The 21352-nt window shown below is 37.6% G+C and overlaps 1 protein-coding gene across 1 annotated transcript in view; it reads right to left on the minus strand.

Annotated features, from left to right (window-relative positions):
• The window catches only part of HYDIN (HYDIN axonemal central pair apparatus protein), a 595027-nt gene extending 578695 nt beyond the window's left edge, over positions 1-16332 (minus strand). The window contains 3 exon segments of the mRNA XM_053719498.1: positions 7973-8092; positions 15598-15723; positions 16198-16332. Coding sequence (XP_053575473.1) covers positions 7973-8092; positions 15598-15723; positions 16198-16332 — 381 coding nt within the window.
• Between the last annotated feature and the right edge of the window lie 5020 nt (positions 16333-21352).

Below are 21352 nucleotides of genomic sequence, written 5' to 3' on the forward strand. Positions count from 1 at the left end.
CTACCATATGTTTCAGCTGCTCTAGACTTCTCTCACACATCTAATAGGTTTGCACCAGATGATGAAGTTATTGTTTTTTTCTTTAAAAAGGGACATGAAACATAAAAATGTTCATTCATGATTCAGACAGAGCATGCAATTTACTTCTATTATCTAATTTGCTTGGTTTTCCTGTTTTCCTTTGTTGAAAAGCATACCTAGGTAGGCTCAGGAGCTGACAGCTATCTGCTGATTGGTGGCTGCACATATAAACCTCCTAATATTACCAATGTGCTCAGCCCAGTGGTGCATTGCTGCTCCTTTAACAAAATATACCAAGAGAATGAAGCAAAATTGATATTAGAATTGGAAAGTTGTTTAAAACTGTTTGCTCTATCTGAATCATGAAAGAAAAAAATGGTTTTCATGACCCTTTAAATACAAGCATATTCAATTATTATTTATCATGAAGGCATTTTACATGATCTAATCATAGTTTTTATAACTTAGCTAACAACAATTTTAGGGCCAGATTACAAGTGGCACGCTAATAATAGCACAGGCTTGATCAGCAATATTGCTGGACCGCGCTAACATTACCACGCGACTTTAATATTACCAGTCCATGGTAAAGTGCGTTAACCAGAGAGGGGTTAGAGCAGCCTACTTTGCTCAAGCACAGTCTATACTTTCAATGGATAGCGTAACCAAGCTAAATAGCGCTGGTATTTCAAGTTGAAAGTTATAGTTTGCTCTCGAGCAAAAGACAAATCTGCGCTAGAATATTTAGCGTGACTTCAGACCTGAAGTAAACTGTAAAGGTCAAAAAAAAGTTGCACAAAACACATCAAAAACACATTAAAATAAAGTATTACACACATATATACACTTTTTATTAAAAAATATAATTTTAATATTAATAAAAATGTTTTAATAGGGATAAAAGGGATAAGGTATATGGCAAAGTGTTTGACTGGGAAGGGCTCCAATGTGTGTATGTGTGTGTGTGTGTGTATATATATATATATATATATATATATATATATATATATATACACACAGTATATATGTCTAAATATGTTGGTGTGTATGTATTCATGTCTATATATGTGTATACATGTGTATTTATGTGTTTATTGTGTAAATATGTATGTCCACAAATACAGAGCTATACACACACACACACACATATATATACAGTATATATATATATATATATATATATATATATATTTATATACACTTTTCAGCCCTTCCCAGTCAAATACCTTAAAATATGCAATATCATTTTTATTCATTTTAATGTGTTTTGAATAGAAATACTTTAAATTTCTATGTTCTTCACGTATAGCTATATAGGTATATATATATATATATATATATATATATATATATTAATTACAAAAAATATATATAGAAATATCTATTTAAAATTAAAAAAAAACATTTTTTTCTACGTGAAGAACATAAGAATTTAAAGTATTTGTAACTCACTTTGCCGCTCGTCACTTTATACGTCAGCAATGACGAATGATTGGTGGAAACTTGACGTATGAAGTGACGAGCGGCAGGAGGGGGAATCACTTCTCCGGCTTCTAGAAGAAAAGGTAAGTATTTTAACAAAACAGGAGAAATGTAAACTTTCATGAATAAAAGTGCCCCTGTTTTTAATAGTATTTTTAAAAACCGGGCACTCATTCTTTAAAGTTGACATTCACTTTAAGTGTAACTTCCCTTACCCATAATCCTCAGTCAGTCAGCTTAAGAAAAATGGAAAAAAAAGAAACACAAGGGTGAAAAGGTGCCTGAGGTTTACTCAAAAAGACCTGCCCGATTATAATTTAAAAAGAGGGCGGGGTCGAGGACTCTCCATGCCCGGAAAGAAAGACATTTATCAGGTAAGCATACATTTTGTTTTCTTTCCTATGGCATGGAGAGTCCACAACATTATTCCAATTACTAGTGGGAACCAATACCCAAGCTAGAGGACACAGAATGAACAGGAAGGGAGAACAAGGTAGGAGGACCTTAACAGAAGGCACCACCGCTTGAAGAACCTTCTCCCAAAAGAAGCATCAGCCGAGGCAAAAGTATCAAATTTGTAGAATTTGGAAAAAGTATGCAAAGAGGACCATGTTGGCGCCTTGCAAACCTTTTCCACAGAAGCTTCATTTTTAAAAGCCCAAGAAGAGGAGACAGTGCTAGTGGAATTAGCCGTAATTCTCTTAGGAGGCTGCTGTCCAACAATCTCATAAGCAAAACTAATCATACTTCTTAACCAGAGGGAAATAGTAGTAGAAGTGGCCTTCTGACCCTTACGCTTTCCAGGGAAAACAACAAACAGGGCAAAACATTGCCGAAAATCTTTAGTAGCTTGTAAGTAAAATTATAGAGCATGCACGACATCAAAGTTATGTTTAGACGTTCCTTATGAGAAGAAGGATTAGGACAAAAAGAATGAACAACAATTTCCCGATTAATGTTTTGATCCGACGCCACCTTAGGGAGAAACCCCAATTTAGTACAAAGGATGCCTTATCAGCATGAAAAATAAGGTACGGGGAATCACACTGCAGAGCTGAAAGCTCAGACACTCTGCGAGCAGAAGAAATAGCAAGAAGAAACAAAACCTTCTAAGATAACAATTTTATATTAACAACATGCATCAGCTCAAACGAAGCCTGCTGCAAACCTTTAAGAAGCAGGTTAAGGCGCCAAAGAGGAGCAACAGGTTTAAACACAGGCCTGATTCTGACCAGGGCCTAAACAAAAGCTTGAACATCTGTAATTCTGCCAGACGTTTGTGCAAAAGGATAGACAGAGCAGAAATCTGACCATTCAGAGTACTGACTGACAAACCTTTCTCCAGGCCATCCTGAAGAAAAGATACAATACGGGGATTCCTAACCCGACTCCAAGAAAAACCTTTAGCTTCACACCAAAAAATTTATTTACGCCATATCTTATGGTAAATCCTACGAGTAACAGGTACAAGCCTAAAGCATAGTATCAATGACTGCCTACGAAAAACCACGTCTAGACAGGACTGGGCATTCAATCTCCAAGCAGTCAGCTTCAGAGAATCTAGATTTCGATGGAGGAAAGGACACTAAATTAGAAGGTCCTTCCTCAGAGGTAACCTCCAAGGTGGAAGAGATGACATCTTTACCAGATCCGTAAACCAGATCCTGAGAGGCCAGGCAGGAGCTTTTAAAATCACAGATGCTCTCTCCTGCTTGATACGAGCAATGACTCGTGAAAGGAGAGCAAAAGAAGGAAACAGGTATGCTAGCCGAAATCCCAAGGGACCACCAGAGCATCTATCAGGGTGGCCTGAAGATCTCTTGAACTTGAACCGTACTTTGGAAGCTTGACGTTTTGACGAAATGCCATTAGATCCAACTCCGGAATCCCCCATCTGAGGGTTATCCTGGAGAACACATCCGCATGGAAAGCCCACTCCCCGGGATGAAAAGTCTGTCTGCTCAGAAAATCTGCCTCCCAATTGTCCACTACTGAAATGTGGATGGCAGATAGGAGACCATCGTGAGTTTTCACCCACAGCAGAATGCGAGTCACCTCCTTCATGGCCAAGGAACTCCGAGTTCCTCCCTGGTGGTTGATGTAAGCCACTGAGGTGATGTTGTCCAACTGGAATCTGATAAACTGGACTTAAGATAATTGAGGCCACGCAGTCAAGGCATTGAAGATTGCTCTCAACAGGCCCTGAGCTTTCAGAGAACCCCAAACAGCTCCCCAGCCTGACAGGCTGGCGTCCGTATTCACAATCACCCAGGAAGGTCTGAAGTGCCCAGAGGCAGAGAGTCTCTTGTTAAGGGTTCCAGATGTATCCTCTGCGATAAATCTGAATGGTCTCCGTTCCATTGATGAAGCATGCAAAGCTGCAGCGATCGCAGATGGAACTGAGCAAAAGGAATGATGTCCATGGAAGCCACCACCAGACCAATCACCTCCATGCATTAAGCCACTGATGGACAAAAAGCAGACTGGAGGGAAAGGCAAGAAGCCAAAAGTTTGGACATTCTGACGTCCGTCAGGAAAATCTTCATGGACAGGGACTCTATGATTTTCCCTAGGAAACACACTTTTGTAGTTGGAACTAGAGAACTCTTTTCCAGATTCACCTTCCACCCATGGGAACATAGAAAAGACAACAACATCTCTGTATGAGATTTTGCTAGTTGAAAAGATGATGCCTGAACCAAGATGTTGTCTAGATAAGGCGCCACAGCAATTCCCTGGGATCTGATCACTGCCAAAAGGGTTCCCAGAACCGTCGTGAATATTATGGGAACTGTTGCAAGGCCAAACGGAAGGGCAGTAAACTGGAAATGCATGTCGAGAAAGGCAAATCTTAGAAACTGGTAATGATGCCTGCGAATGGGAACGTGTAAATATGCGTCCTTCAGGTCTATGATCGTTATGAACTGACCTTCCTGAACCAATGGAAGAATGGAACGAATAGTTTCCATCTTGAAGGACGGAACCCTGAGGAATTTGTTGAGACACTTTAGATCTAGGATGGGACGAAAAGTTCCCTCCTTTTTGGGAACCACAAATTAATTTGAATAGAATCTGCTCTGGCCTGATTTGGAAGAGGAGGACTTCTGTCCTTTAAAGTTGCGAAAATTAGAAGTCTGTCGACCCTTAAGTCTATTCTTCTTGTCCTGACAACTTAACTTCTAGTCTAATTACCTGCATGTTGGCATCGCAGATAAAGGTATTGGCTAATTTAAGAGCCTTGATCCTATCTTGGATCTCCTCAATCGTGGTCTCCTCTGATATCAAATCAGACAGGGCATCGCACCAGTAAGATTCTGTTCCTGCAACTGTAGCAATACTTGCCGCAGGTTGCCACTGAAGTCCGTGGTGGATGTACATCTTCTTTAAGTAAGCCTCTAGCTTCTTATCCATAGGATCCTTAAAAGAACAACTATCTTCTATAGGAATAGTAGTTCTTTTAGCTAGAGTAGAAACGGCTCCTTATACTTTAGGTACAGTGTGCCATGAGTCAGCAACAGGAAACATCTTTTTAAAAACATGGGAAGGGGAAACGGGAACCCCTGGCTTATCCCATTCCTGAGTTATAATTTCAGACATCTTGTCTGGAACAGGAAAAACATCCTCAGAAGAGGGAGAATCATAAACTGTTAAGTTTTGAAGACTTTTTAGGGTTGACAGCAACCGAAGGTTCAGAGTCATCCAAAGTAGCTAGCACCTCCTTCAGTAGTAAACAGAGATGTTCAAGCTTAAATCTGAAATTTACTTATTCAGATTCACAAGATTGATCTCCCATAGTATCAGATTCTGAGATTTCACCTTCAGAAGCTACTGAAGTATCTTCCTCATCAGACATCTGAGAAAGGTTGACCAGCGCAGTTTTAGAGTCAGAAACCTTGCTAACAGACAAATGTTTAGATTTCCTCTTACGCTTACCCGAAGAAGAGAAACCATTAAGGCTTGGGACATTTGAGGAGAAAGCTGAGGCATGTCGCACACAGCAGTACCCTGAGAGACACTTGGCTCAGAAGGAAGTAATTTGTCTTTTAATTTTAAAGTTTTAGCTAAGCATGAGGAACAAAATTGCATCAGTAGGACAATTTGGGCCTTTAAACATAGTAAACATTTATCCATAGTTAGACTGATCCAGTTCTGAGTCCATAGCTTAGAATAGGTCCCACTAGCAATAACAAATTAGATGAAAAATAAAAATGTCAAAAAATCTAATTAAAACTCAAATATCAATGCCAAATTTAAATATAAAATTATCAAAAACAACTGAGTTCTTAAACTCAGACAAGGTTGTCTGAGTCTCCGACCAGACCAGATTAGGTTTCCCACTAGTAAGAGGAAGCTGGACACTCTGCAGCTATGCTTCCTTCTTGAGCAGACACTCTGATTGTCGAGAAGATAAGCCGACACACCTAGCTCCAAGCCGACACTCTGAGGCACACAAAGAACCTCTCCGTAATAACAGAATGCGGAAGTCACGTGGGCGGCCGTAAAACTAATTGCGCTACAACATAAGTGCGCGAAAAGTAAGAAACTGCCCTCATATACTTCATTTACACCCACAACATAAGTGCTTTTTGGAAGAAAAAAAACATCCTAACGTTCCTGAAGTATCCTCCTGCAAGGATAAGTTAGAATTACATAAAGGGACAAGTAAAACCCCTTAACAGCTTCAATCAAGAATTAGGAAAAATTAACCCTAAAGTCTCTCTTTAGTGTCTCATGCTAATAAAGTGTCTCCATTTATAGACTCATATGCCCATAATGCTGCCCCAAATATGTACCCATAAATCAAATAGGATAGCTATGTCCCAGAAAGTGATCCACTTGAGGGTTAACCTCTGAAGTGCTGTCCTTCATTACCTAGAGGGCAAAGGCACTCACCCGTGGATCCAGCTGCAGGGCAGATAGCAGCTACTGAGGTTTGACAGGCACTGCACTCCCTGTCATGGACCTGTAGTAAAATAAAGAACAGAGTAACCAACCCTGGCTTTCTGCAAAGGGGTAGCAAATTTGTATGAAGTAAAGCAAAGACTACCCTGCCTTCTAACTGCTAAAAGCCACCACTACTCTTACTAAAGAGATTGACGTGGACACAGATAGACCCTAATCCTTGCTTGCAGGGAAAAGTACCTATAAAAGGATTAAATATCTTCAGACACCGTCTTCGCACATCCTCCATTGACAGAGGCAAAGAGAATGACTCGGGATTATGGGTAAGGGAAGTTATACTTAACAGCTTTGCTGGGGTGCTCTTTGCCTCCTCCTACTGGCCAGGAGTTGAATATCCCACTAGTAATTGGAATGACGTTGTGGACTCTCCATGCCATAGGAAAGAAAAATATTTTATAGTATGTCAGCACTAGAGTATGGTCAACATAATCATGGTGGTTAGGCAAATGTTTCCCATTAAACTGTACAGACCTTCCCAAAAACATCTGTTTGTCAGACTATGCTGTTACCACCCCCACAACCATGCAGGTAAAAAATATATAAAAAGAGAGTATGGGCCATTAGCCAGGATCCCAAACATCAGCAGGTTGCTCAAATAACTCCCAGCACAATGAGTATTCACATATCATGTAGAGCTTGAATTACACAAATAGGGATATAATTTCTGTGTCAGCAGGTCAGCAAGACTGCTATAATATCAATAATCAACTACACAGCACAACAGCATTCTCTACTTGGAATCTAGGCTATTTAGAATTTAGTACAATGAATTCATCACTGTGCCTCCATGAAAATGTTTAGGGGAAAAATTGTATACCTTACTTACTTATTTATTGCCATACAGAAGTAAAGTATATATATATATATATATATATATATATATATATATTTACTTTCAGCCTCACATGTATCATAAAAGATCTGGCTTTAAACACTCATTACAAGCTTAGGTTTTTTAATTATACTTAGTCTATGGTTATCTGTGCTCTAAATCTAGGATTTAAACTGCTAACAACATAAGTATCAGTTTCTTGTGCTGCATCTGTATATGCCATGCGACTGTTCACATTTCTGATAGTCGCTACAAAAGATTTACAGTAAAAGCAATATGGAAATCTGGATTAATTCTAATAGCTGACACTGATTATTAGTAATGCTATAGTATGGTACTATATAATGTATCTTTATGAATTTGTTACAACAACAAAATGAGAAACAACACAATTCACTTCATTTCATGGTTTAAATACCTGCTTCTATTCCTGGAATGAAAATGTAGGAATCAACAAGATAAATGTAAAACAATTTTGATGAAGGTTGACTATATCATAGTTATGTTATTTTTTATGAATGCATTGATGGTTGGTAGATAGATAGACAGATAGATGATTATATAGTAGATATATAGATAGATATACAGAGATATATGATAGATAGATAGATAGATAGATAGATAGACGGACAGACAGACATTTAGACAAATAATCAATACAGAGCATCCTCCCACCTTGTCATTGTTTCTTAACATCAGAGGCACCTCATATGTCTCACAAGCTGTATAATTCTGGAAAACTATTTCTGACGGAAAAGGCTGGAACAAGGCTTGGTCTAAATCCACTGATGAGAACTAAGGGAAGCCAGAGATAAAAACACAGTTGATTTATTTGTAGGGATAATTGAAACTCAAAATGTTTAATTATGCAAAGTAAAAATGTTGTTTTCCCAGCCCTCTCAGAGAGACTGGAGTGTATCCTACAAGATTGTGAGCCCTGGCCTACAACAAGCAGTGATTGTTTTATCATTTTAACAGTTAATTTCTATCTTCTCTTCACTGCAGTAAATGAAACAGGATAAACAATGCCCAAGATGCCTTTAAAGGGACACTAAACCCACATTTTTTCTTTCATGATTCAGATAGAGCATGCCATTTTAAGCAACTTTCTAATTAACTCCTATTATCAATTTTTCTTCGTTTTCTTGCTATCTTTATTTAAAAAGCAGGAATGTGATGCATAGGAATCGGCCCATTTCTGGTTGAGAACCTGGGTTATGCTTGCATATTGGTGGGTAAATGTAAGCTTCCAATAAGCAAGCGCTATCCATAGTGCTGAACCTAAAATGGGCTGGCTGCTAAGATTTACATTACTGCTTTTAAAATAAAGATAGCAAGAGAACGAAGAAAAATTGACAATAGGAGTAAATTAGAAAGTTGCTTAAAATGTCATGATCTATCTGAATCATGAAAGAAAAAATTTGGGTTCAGTGTCCCTTTAAAGATTGCATCAGTGGACTATAAAACAATGCAACCAAATGACAGTTTTAAATGCTTTTAAACATACATTTTGTATATAGATGTTTGGCAATGCAGTGCCCAATTGCTGATATACTCAATGTAAAATGTTTAATGTCCTTCTAACTCATACTGGATGTGTAGGAGTAAGAATAGATTCAGACAATACCACCAATATTAAATAGATTTTGAATTTACAATATACACAGTGGATAAAATATTTAGCGAAGCACAGTAAAAAAAAAAAAAAATCTAACCCTGCTACATGCTACATAGAGATTACTTAGATCAGTGCAGGAACTAATTTCCTTTCTGGCCAAAGCAGAGTCATTGGAATAAATATAAATAACATAAATATACAGTATATATAAGAAATCAGTATCCACCCTAGGACCTATATAAAGCCAGATTACGAGTGGTGCGCTAACAATACGTGCAAGTGGGTTTATTGCAGCTGTTTGCATGCTCAGATGTATCGCACGTATTACAAGTTGCACAATAGCACTCTCAGGAAGCTGCACTGTCCCCAGAGTCATAGGCAGTGTCACAGGCAGCTAACGCCAGATAGGTCTGGGTGCAAGGCCCAAAGGGAAAATTACAAAACAAATTAATACAGCACACAGAGAAAGTCCAGCACTCACTTACAAGCTCTCAGCTAAGATTAAAAGCAAAAATGGAAGAGTTAGTTACCGCATCTGGCCAAATAGGATAAGCCCAGGTACCACGTCAAGGTCTCTTCCAAAACCCGAGTCCCTAAACAGCCACACAATGCAAGTTTTCAATCCAACAAACTGGGAACAAGTGAAGGGTGCACAGGCTTATGTAATCACCCTAGACATATACAAAACACGTAAGGGGACTGCACTCTCAGACCGGACTGGTTACACATCCCATGACCCTGCAACATGCACAGCCCCGGGTGCACAATAGCACTCTCAGGAAGCTGCACTGTCCCCAGAGTCACAGGCAGTTAAACCCAGACAGGTCTGGGTGCAAGGCCCAAAGGGAAAATTACAAAACAAATTAATACAGCACACATAGAAAGTCCCGCACTCACTTACAAGCTCTCAGCTAAGAATAAAAGCAAAAATGGAAGAGTTAGTTACCCCATCTGGCCAAATGGGATAAGCCCAGGTACCACGTTAAGGTCTCTTCCAAAACCTGAGTCCCTAAACAGCCACACAATGCAAGCTCTCAATCCAACAAACTGGGAACAAGTGAAGGGTGCACAGGCTTATGTAATCACCCCAGACATATACAAAACACAAAAGGGACGTTAGGAACGCTAGGGTACTGGTGATGAGCCCTTGGAGCTCATGTATTTTTAGCTAGCCTTAGGAACCTTGATCGTTAATGATACTTTGTACCGTATAAAACTAATATTAGTTGGGAGTGGTTAATGGGGGCAGAACGCTGACGTTCATACAAGCTGCTGGATAATTTAACCGTTAGTAGTACTCATATTATTTCTAAAAAACTTTGACTATACAGGGCTAAATACCGCACTTATATTGTTTCGTCTGGGAATGCTAAACTGCAATTTATATATATTTCTTTACTGACCATGTCTGCTGGATTGTAACATTACGTATTTGTTGTGCAGTCTATGTAGCAGCGGTCACTCTATTTACTACCCAGAGCATTGATATTATGCCATCCACTTAAAGGCACATTTAGAACTTTTATTATATCAGTCTGTCCTATATAACAACAGGAACGCCATTCACTCAGTGTCTATCACTCTGTAATAACATCGACAGGGATACTCCAAAATAAGAATTTTATAACCACTCAAATATAGTAGTAACTAATAAGGTCCCAGTCCCAAATATCAGGTATTTTTGCACCTGAAGGGATAAATTTAATGGAACCTTAAGAATGTTAGATTAATCACATCTCTTCATTTGGAATAAACTTCTTATATAAGATACAATAACATCGATAGAAATATCGAAACACTGTATTATTAATGGTGATAATACTACTATAAAGGGTGACCTCCAATTTCACTGATACCTTGTATAACAGTGTGTATATTTGCCAGACTTTGTATATCCAAATATCGAAGACATTATTAAATATAGAGCACGAAGCCTTTATTTTAGTAGTGCAGGCTATAATATAGCCATACATGTATATGCGTACTGAAACTCAAGAGTAATTTAAAGGGATTCTATAGAAAGTCCCTAATATCACGTCCAGTGAACAAAAGTGTATAACCATTCAAGCCTTTTAACCATACATGTATAAGTGTACTGAAACTCAAAGAGTAACTTAAAGGGATTCTATAGAAAGTCCACAATATCACATTTAGTGAACCAAAGTGTATAACCATTCAACAATCATCAGTAATAACACACTGATTAACCTTACTCGAGTTGTCATTTCTGGTGTACATTGAATACATAGTATTGCCACTAGCCCCCATACCATATATTCAATTTATTTAAGATACTATTTACCCACTATACCAACTAATACACGCTCAATAAGTAAGATTATCTTGGCTCCTAAGAGTGTTTTTAAGTGTGTTTTCCAATTTTAACTAGCCTTTAATAAAAGTTAATTTTTAATGTAATTTAGTTTATTCAGACAGTTTTGTCTTTGTTCTTTGCACATCCTTGCACGACTCTCTCTGTTACCACAATTTATTTAATGAAGTAATCCCCAGAGTGCTATAAATGTAGTCTATCTCAGATATGGTAACCCAACCTATCTGTTAGTTTTTTGTCAAAACACAAAAGGGGACTGCACTCTCTGACCGGACCGGGTACACATCCCATGACCCTGCAATATGCACAGCCCTGGGTGCACAATAGCACTCTCAGGAAGCTGCACTGTCCCCAGAGCCACAGGCAGTTAACCCCAGACAGGTCTGGGTGCAAGGCCCAAAAGGAAAATTACAAAACAAATTAATACAGCACAGAGAGAACGTCCAGCACTCACTTACAAGCAAAAATGGAAGAGTTAGTTCCGGAAGCTCTCCCTTCACTTGATCCCAGTTTGTTGGATTGAGAGCTTGCATTGTGTGGCTGTTTAGGGACTCAGGTTTTGGAAGAGACCTTGACGTGGTGCCTGGGCTTATCCCATTTGGCCAGATGCCGGAACGAACTCTTCCATTTTTGCTTTTAATCTTAGCTGAGAGCTTGTAAGTGAGTGCTGGACTTTCTATGTGTGCTGTATTAATTTGTTTTGTAATTTTCCCTTTGGGCCTTGCACCCAGACCTGACTGGGGTTAACTGCCTGTGGCTCTGGGGACAGTGCAGTTTCCTGAGAGTGCTATTGTGCACCTAGGGCTGTGCATGTTGCAGGGTCATGGGATGTGTACCCGGTCCAGTTTGAGAGTGCAGTCCCCTTCCGTGTTTTGCATATATATATATATATATATATATATATATATATATATGTGCATTGGAGCAGTAAACTAGATGTAAAAGCATATTTATGCAATATTCATATTTAATAAAGTGCTATACTGTGTATTTACTGTAAATATTTCACATTCCAATGTTATGCACAATATGTTCTATGTATTTATAAATTGATATCCCGATATATATCTGTATATATCTATATCTATATATATATATATATATATATATATATATATATATAGATAGATATATATAGATATATATAGATATATATTGTTCCAAAATACCATTATATATATATATATATATATATATATATATATATATATATATATATATGTATTTATTAATAAATAGAACATATTCTACTATGTGAAGAACATTGGAATGTGAAATATTAATATTTTCAGGTCGGGTTTGTGCACTTGAGAATATGTGATCTGGTTTGCGCGCAACTATGGTGCTCCATTGATTTCTATGGGGGAATACATTAACAAGGAGACGAAACACACTGTGTGCACATCGGGTTTCAACTTGTAATACGAGCGCTACCCAGCACGTTTAAAAAGCTTACTTCTAGTGACATTAGCGCAAGTGGGAGCATTAATTACTGCTCCACTTGCAATCTGGCCATTAATGGGCACACCACCCGGCTAAAATTTAAGCAAACATTAAACTACAATTAGCTAATATTAATTTGTTTAAATGATTGCACAAATTATCATTAAATTAGTTTATGTTAAATTATGCAATTAATTTGTACTTTGGATAGCTTAAGTAACATATATAAATAAAAGAATGTCACAATATTTTAAAGTATTACACTGCCCCCATAAGAATATATCTATAAACACACATACACATCTATATATGTACACACACACATATATATATATACTGTATATACTGTATATATATATATATACCATTTAATGGTATTAAAGAGTCTATTTAGCATATTAAAAATATGCTATTTATACAGTAAAAACATTTATTTAGACTCTAAAATAGTCTATGTTAGAGTTTTGCACATTGTATGAAGAAAAAAACAAAGAAAACTTGTGGTTGTGCCGTGCTGGACCTGTAAAGTACAGTACAGTAGATAAATACTTCTGCAGCTCACAGAAAACTTATTAGATTTAATGCTTTTGTAAGATCAATAATATATAAAGGATGGAAACATTTTAGGGATAGGAGATCTGTGTATTACAGTTTGTGGATGCCTTATACTGTTCTATAGTAAACTGTGGGACTATAGGGGATGCCTATGAATGCCACAGTTTGTCCCCCCTCACACACAAACTCATCATCAAAGACAAAATAACAGTTATCACACTGGACAAAGTATGTATCAAAATATTGTATTGCCATAGGGACCCAATGGCATTAGCACTTCTTGGGAATGAGGACTCACGGAGGAGGTCAGTATAAATGAGTGTTATCTTGGTGCAACTGTAAGAGCACACTCACGGTTTATTCATATCAGTGGTTTCATATGAGTGTTTTAATGGTGACAGTCAAATCCGTTGTCTCATAGTTACAGTAATATCAGTGGTTTGATGTTTACATTCATATGAGTGTTTTCATGGTTACAGTCATATCAGTGGTCTCATGTTTACATTCATATGAGTGGTTTCATGGTTACAGTCATATCAGTGGTCTCATGTTTACATTCATATGAGTGTTTTCATGGTTACAGTCATATCAGTGGTCTCATGTTTACATTCATACGAGTGTTTTCATGGTTACAGTTATATCAGTGGTCTCATGTTTACATTCATATTAGTGTTTTCATGGTTACAGTTATATCAGTGGTCTCATGTTTACATTCATATGAGTGTTTTCATGGTTACAGTCATATCAGTGGTCTCATGTTTACATTCATATGAGTGTTTTCATGGTTACAGTCATATCAGTGGTCTCATGTTTACATTCATATGAGTGTTTTCATGGTTACAGTCATATCAGTGGTCTCATGTTTACATTCATATGAGTGTTTTCATGGCTACAGTCATATCAGTGGTCTCATGTTTACATTCATATGAGTGTTTTCATGGTTACAGTCATATCAGTGGTCTCATGTTTACATTCATATGAGTGTTTTCATGGTTACAGTTATATCAGTGGTCTCATGTTTACATTCATATGAGTGTTTTCATGGTTACAGTCATATCAGTGGTCTCATGTTTACATTCATATGAGTGTTTTCATGGTTACAGTCATATCAGTGGTCTCATGTTTACATTCATATGAGTGTTTTCATGGTTACAGTTATATCAGTGGTCTCATGTTTACATTCATATGAGTCTTTTCATGGTTACAGTCATTTCAGTGGTCTCATGTTTACATTCATATGAGTGTTTTCATGGTTACAGTCATATCAGTGGTCTCATGTTTACATTCATATGAGTGTTTTCATGGTTACAGTCATATCAGTGGTCTCATGTTTACATTCATATGAGTGTTTTCATGGTTACAGTCATATCAGTGGTCTCATAGCTACAGTCATATCAGTGGTCTCATGTTTACATTCATAAGAGTGTTTTCATGGTTACAGTCATATCAGTGGTCTCATAGTTATAGTCATATCAGTGGTTTCATGTTTACATTCATATGAGTGCAGCTGATATGAGAGTTCTCATGAAAGAAGTCAGCATGATTGTTAAAATGGGCAGTCAGTATGAGTGAGACAGTCAATAAAAATGGGCTTAAAGGGATAGTAAACACCTTGAAAATGTTCAGTTATGTTTAATAAAACAACTTTGCAATATACTTTCATTATTTATTTTTCCAGCCTTACATGAAATTTAGCACTAAAAAAACTGAGGATTTTCTAATTCTCAGAGTTTGAAATATACACTGCTGACTTCTTAATGCTAACCCTGCTACATATATATCCCTAACTGGCTTTAACTGATAACAATTGTAAAACAATGCATTTTACACTAACATTATGACCATGGCTAGCCTTATTCTCAGAAGACTAAAGCTCATATTGTCCTCCAAATAAATAGTGGATGGACTTTGGCTGTTAAAAAACAATTGCCATAAAAAAGGATATTAATTTATTTTTTAAAACGTTTAGACTGGGCTGATGTATTATTCTATAACACAACATAAATGTCTGTAAAATTACAAGGTGTTTGCCCTTTAAGAGTGTAGTAAAAATGAATGGATTTACAGGTACAATAAGCATAAGAGGTGCCATATTAGTGGTTTCACAGGTCAACTCAAGGGGTCAGTTTAGAGAGTCAATTAATATGAGTAGTATCATAAGGCCGTCATTAAGAGAGGATTCATTGCAGCATTTGGGAATTACATTCCTTTGATTAGCTAGTTTATTATGTGAGTGAATATGGTTTCTTGTGACTGGCATTTGTATCACATGTTTCTTCGATCAGTTTGTGTAGGTCATGCAATGCTTTTCTAACACTGACACATATGAAAAAGAAGACCAAAAGTAAGAACCTTCTGATGGCTTGTTTCACTCATATCGAGAAGATGAATGATCCGTGGAGGGTGCATCTCTCGGGTGTTGGCAAGCTTCTGCTCCGTGGTTAGGGACATTTCTCTTAGAAATGCTGACGGTGTCAACTAAAATTAAGGAATAATAAAAAGAGAATATATCTATCATTTCCATATTTTGCAAACTACAGATTACAAAATACTTGAAGCATTGCAACTGCTTTTTCTAATCTTACACCATCTTTAGGATCCAGTCTTATTCACTTAGTAATGCAAGAGAAAAAATAAATAGTTTATGTATAGAGGGCTGTACATTTCCATTTATTCTGGACTAGGAAGACATTTCAGTTTACTAGTTACAAACACACACACATTTAACTGGGTAACATGCTTCCTTTTAGTGACAACATAACAAAATGTATAGAGCCCATTTGAAGGTAAAAGTCCATGCTTCAGTGAAGCGAGTGTGTTTTGCCTGAACATCTGTCTGGGTTGATTTGTTTCTGTCCTGGATAATCCTCAGTTTCAGTTGATAACATCTGTCTCTCTAAGCTTCCCTCTAATGGGAAAAAAAATCAACCCAATTTGTTTGTCAGCCCGTACCATCAAGATGGCCCCTTCATCTCTGGTCAATTTTGGGTTACGCGGTGCCACAACCTTGCTCTGAAATACACTGGGCAGTTTAAATGACGGCTCCTGGAGGGAGCTTAGTGGCCCCTGAAGTCTGCCTATGGACATGGTTGTCTTCTTAGTTCATCTATAATTGGGGAAGAAAACAAAATCATTTTTATTAAGTGAAGAAGTCTTTGGAATATGGGAATTTCATAACACAACTCATAACTTTTTTTTAACATATTAAAATAAATTATTTTTAAAACTTTTATTTATATCCAACAATGCAAACACATACAAGACATGTTATTTTACCACACAGGTTAGGAGTAAGACATTGGTATATTGGACAAGGTACAAATTAAGATATTCAAGGATTCAGTAAGGCCATATTCATACAATAATAACATACTGTTTCAGATCCTGATTATGACCCGTTAACATTTTTCCTAAATGTCTACACCGTTGGGGTTTTTCTCTTTATTAATTAATGAAATATTTATACTTAACAACACTAACTAAACAACAATAACTGTTTACACTTGGGCACAGGCTGCTAATTATTATTCAAGTAACTGACTTTTGTAAAATATATAATGAGTCATAGTAACTCCATATCTATGCTCTATTCTGGGTATATAAGAATGATATGAGGTGGCTTAATATTGCTTGAATAAAGGTACAAGACTTTAGGTCTCAGAGATTCATTAGATTTGTTATGTTAGTTATATTTGTCACAAGTTGTCTAAAGCAGTTGACAGTTCTTCGAGAGAAGTGTTGATCTATATAAGCAGTATGAAATTTGCATCCTAAAGATTTTTACATTAAAAAGGATAAGGTTGTTTAAATCAATATTGAAAGCAACATATGATACATATTTGTGCACAAATTATATAAATCAGGGTTGTAAAATATTGACCTGCGACCCCAATGTGTTAGGAAGTTGGCCAGCACTGACGTGCAGCAAAGGGTTTTAAATCCAATGGCTAACTGGGGAAAATCTTAAAGCTGTATTGGGTGAGAGACACAAGCCCTCACAAGCACCAAGATAGATAAATAACTTCATTATACATAGGAAAATAGATAAAAAGAAATAATAAAAAAAAAACATATAAATGTAGAAATAAGAAAACTAACTTTTAAATTTTTATTGGCATATATGAATTTTATAGAGCAGGCAATATAAAATGTAATTGCTTTGTTCTATTAACTTACATTGGTTCTTTATATACAATAATGATACATTTAAGGTAATGTTAAGCTAAAGGACAATGTAGTCTAAAAGTATTTCATTGCATCATTTTATTTTGAAACAAACGCCCTTCTTTTAATATCTCAAAGTTAATCAAAATTGCACTCTTGCATTGTAGAAATGTATATGATGTGAGTTTAGAGAAGTGCCCCGTTTTGTTTTTACTTTGAGACTGCCATGCTGCTGCTTTGAACAAGGATGAAATAAAGATTTGGAGGCCAATTTAACAAATGTCTGTCGGACCTGATCCGACAGTGCGGATCAGATCCGACAGACATCACTGAATGCGGAGAGCAATACGCTCTCCGTATTCAGCATTGCACCAGCAGCTCACAAGAGCAACTGGTGCAACGCCGCCCCCTGCAGACTTGTGGCCAATGGGCCGCCAGCAGGGGGGTGTCAATCAACCCGATCGTACTCAATCGGGTTGAATTGTGGCGATTCCTGTCCGCCTCATCAGAGCAGGCGGACAGAGTTATGGAGCAGCGGTCTTTAGTCCGCTGCTCCATAACTTGTGTTTCTGGCGAGTCTGAAGACTCGCCAGAAACACGGGCCTTCAAGCTCCGTTCGGAGCTTGATAGATAGGCCCCTTGGACTTTTTAAAGTTTAAAGTGACTGGTGTACATTTTTTTTAGTTCATTGGTGTATTCAATACCCTGCATTGTGTTCTAGATGATGATATGGTCAGTGATTGGGGCATACACATGTATGCTTGCTTCTCATTTGCTCACAGCTGTATCCTTATCTGGAGTGACACAGGAGCACAACTTTATTCTCATTCTTCATAGCACTTGTAATAGCCTCTAGGATCTTACAAATACAAGTGATGATACTAAATTGAATAAACAAACATTACATTTGAACAGCACTGCAATCTGAAAAAAGAAAGTCTCAGGTGTTCAATGATATCATGACAAATACAGTAAGCAAGAAAGTCCTTTTCTTCGAGGCAGTGATCTCCCCAGAGCAAGGCTCCCAGGGTATAGAACCTTTTTGCAAAACAAGTGTCTTAGAAACAAGTGGCACAAGCTAGAGAATAACAATACACTTCCCTTAATTAGTTATGTGGCTATGGGATGTAGTACTGCTGCAAACTCCTTTTCTAGCCAAGGAACGGAGCTCACGTACTGTTTACAGTTATGTAAGTGAGCAGCGAGAACCTTATTCTCATAAGAAGCAGTTTGTGGTCAGCGGCTCACAGTATAAATAGCAAAAATGCTTTATACAATGAAATAACCTCTACCTGCAAACCTCTTGGCACTGCTCACCGTACCACAAAAATATACTAAAATCAGATCAGCGCTATATCTAGATTAAGTAAAGCACCTTCACAAAAAGATATAATACATTAAAATATATTTATTTTGTGCTTATATTACAAGTGGAGCGGTAATTTATCGCACGCCCGCAAATGGACAAATTTGCCCGTTTGCGGGCACGCTATAAATAACCAGCGATTACAAGTGGCTGGTTATTGCTACCTTGAGCTTGCGATAGCAATTAACGCTCAGAAAATTAACCAGAGGTCAGACATGGGTTAATTTTCTAAATGTCCCCCAATTGCCCCCAAAATAAAGTGTATTAATCACTCTTAAAAAATAAAAATATTAGCACACAGAATCATATAGCACACAGAAAAAGTCCAGCACTCACTCACAAGCTTGGCAGGCCCGGGGTTAACTGCCTGTGGACTCTGGAAATAGTGTAGCTTTAAGTGAGTGCAATAGCAACCAAAGCTGAGCCTGTTTAGGAGTCATGGGATGTGTACCCGGTCCGGTCTGAGAGTGCTGTCCACTTTTCCTTGTTTTATATAATCATATACATATATATTTACAAATTGCTGCCCATTGCTGTGCGACTTACCCCCTTCGCTGCACTAGTTCTCATGCCATGTGTGGCAAATTCGCCCGTTTGCGAGTGCACGATAAATAACCAGCGATTACAAGTGGCTGGTGATTGCTACCAGAGATCAGAAAATTGCTGCTCATCGCTGCGCTACTTACCCCCTTTGCTGTGCTTGGTTTCTGTGCCGCGTATGATGGCATCAGAACAAGGCTCCCATTAGAACCTATTGAAGTGCGCTTTCATGAGCACAATGCTTCCATGCAATGTGATCGCGAGGTCACGTTCGCATTGCACCGAACTCATAAAATATCGCTTTAGCGTAAGCGATATTTTGCGCTCAACTCATAATCTGGCCCTTCATGGGGCTGATTTTTTAAGCAGTGTATGCTGCATATTCCGCGCAAGCCTTCAGGCTCGCCGAAATCAGGAGTTAAGAAGTTAAGAAGCAGTTAACTCTTAAGGAGTTAAGAAGCAGTTAAGAATCAGCAGACTGCAATCATCCCGATCAGATACGAGCGGGATGAATGACATTTGTTAAATCTACCCCCATATCTTCACCCATTCAGTAAATTTTAAGGCCTAGATTACGAGTGGAGTGAAAATTATGCTTTCACAAGAGCGATATTTGAGCTCCAATTAGTAATACCAGCGCACGCAAATGTGTGCTGGTATTACAAGTTAAGCTTAATGCGAACGCAACCTCGCGTTCACATTGCCTGGAAGCATTGTGCTCACAAGAGTCCTTCCATAGGCTGCAACGAGAGCCTTGTTCTGATGCTATGAGACACTGAATTATAAAATTAATTATTTCATTTTTTGACCCTGCAATACAAAAACCTCACATGGTGGCCACGAAGTGAGGAACTCACCTTATCACAAGGGGAGTGAGTTCATCCGACAGGTAAACACACTGTCTTACTTACAGACGTCACAAGGTGACTTTCTACAGTAAAACAAGTCATGAAAATTCAATTTAATATTATCCATCTCTGTGACATGGATTGTCCTGAGCACAGCAACATTAATCCATTCTTAGCAAGCAGATTACAGGGGGCTGCAGAAGAGCTTCGAGGGGCAGATTAGTGGGGAGCTTTCAGCATAGCCTGACATTCAGAATATGGAATCACGCTAAAGCAATCACAGAATAAACCATATAGGAATAATGCCCTTTTTAAATATGTTAAATCATCTCCTTCGGAGAAGAATTTGTCTCTGTTTAACAGATCAGACAGTGGCCTAGATAGCAGAGCCAGAAATAAAACAGACAAGACGAACACAGTTCTAATACAGCATGAAATATGGCCAGGAAGGTCAGCGTTAAACTCTTGGTTTGCAATACACAGCTTAGAAATACGAAATACAGAGGATAACATTTGTATGAACTCTTTTTGGCAATAGGTTCTCCAGCTTTGTTTCTCATTATATTTAGAATACAATTATTTTTTCTGCTGAAAACAAGTAATGTCTATTGGAATGAAAGGAATCAGCAAACATTTTCATATCACTCTCCTAAAACTATTACTGCTTCTATTCTCTAGCTTATGGGTTGACAAGTTTATGGAAAAAAATAGGAGTCAACAAGACCATTTTGGAGCCAGTCACACACCTATTTAAGTGACTGACAATGTTGGTTGTTTATAAATATAGGTAGAATAATCCAAAATATTAGGGGACAGGAATAAAATTCTAACATTTGTCCCACCCACATGTAACCCCTTATCCTCCAGGAAAAACCTTTCTTGTTCAGATAACCTCAGTTAATAACAACAAGGTTGCAGTACTCCTAACTGTAGCATCCTTTATCTACAAGTCAGTGTACCATCATTAAAGGGACAGTCAAGGCCTAAAAAAACTTTTATTTTTCAAATAGGGCATGTAATTTTAAACAACTTTCCAATTTACTTTTATCAACAATTTTGCTTTGTTCTCTTGGTATTCTTAGTTGAGAGCAAACCTAGAAAGGCTCATATGATAATTTCTAAGCCCTTGAAGGCCGCCTCTAATCACATGCTTTTGTATTTGCTTTTCACAGCAGGGGAGAGTAGTTCA

The sequence above is a fragment of the Bombina bombina genome, chromosome 1, assembly GCF_027579735.1.
Source record: "Bombina bombina isolate aBomBom1 chromosome 1, aBomBom1.pri, whole genome shotgun sequence".
In the NCBI taxonomy this organism is placed as follows: Eukaryota; Metazoa; Chordata; class Amphibia; order Anura; family Bombinatoridae; genus Bombina; species Bombina bombina.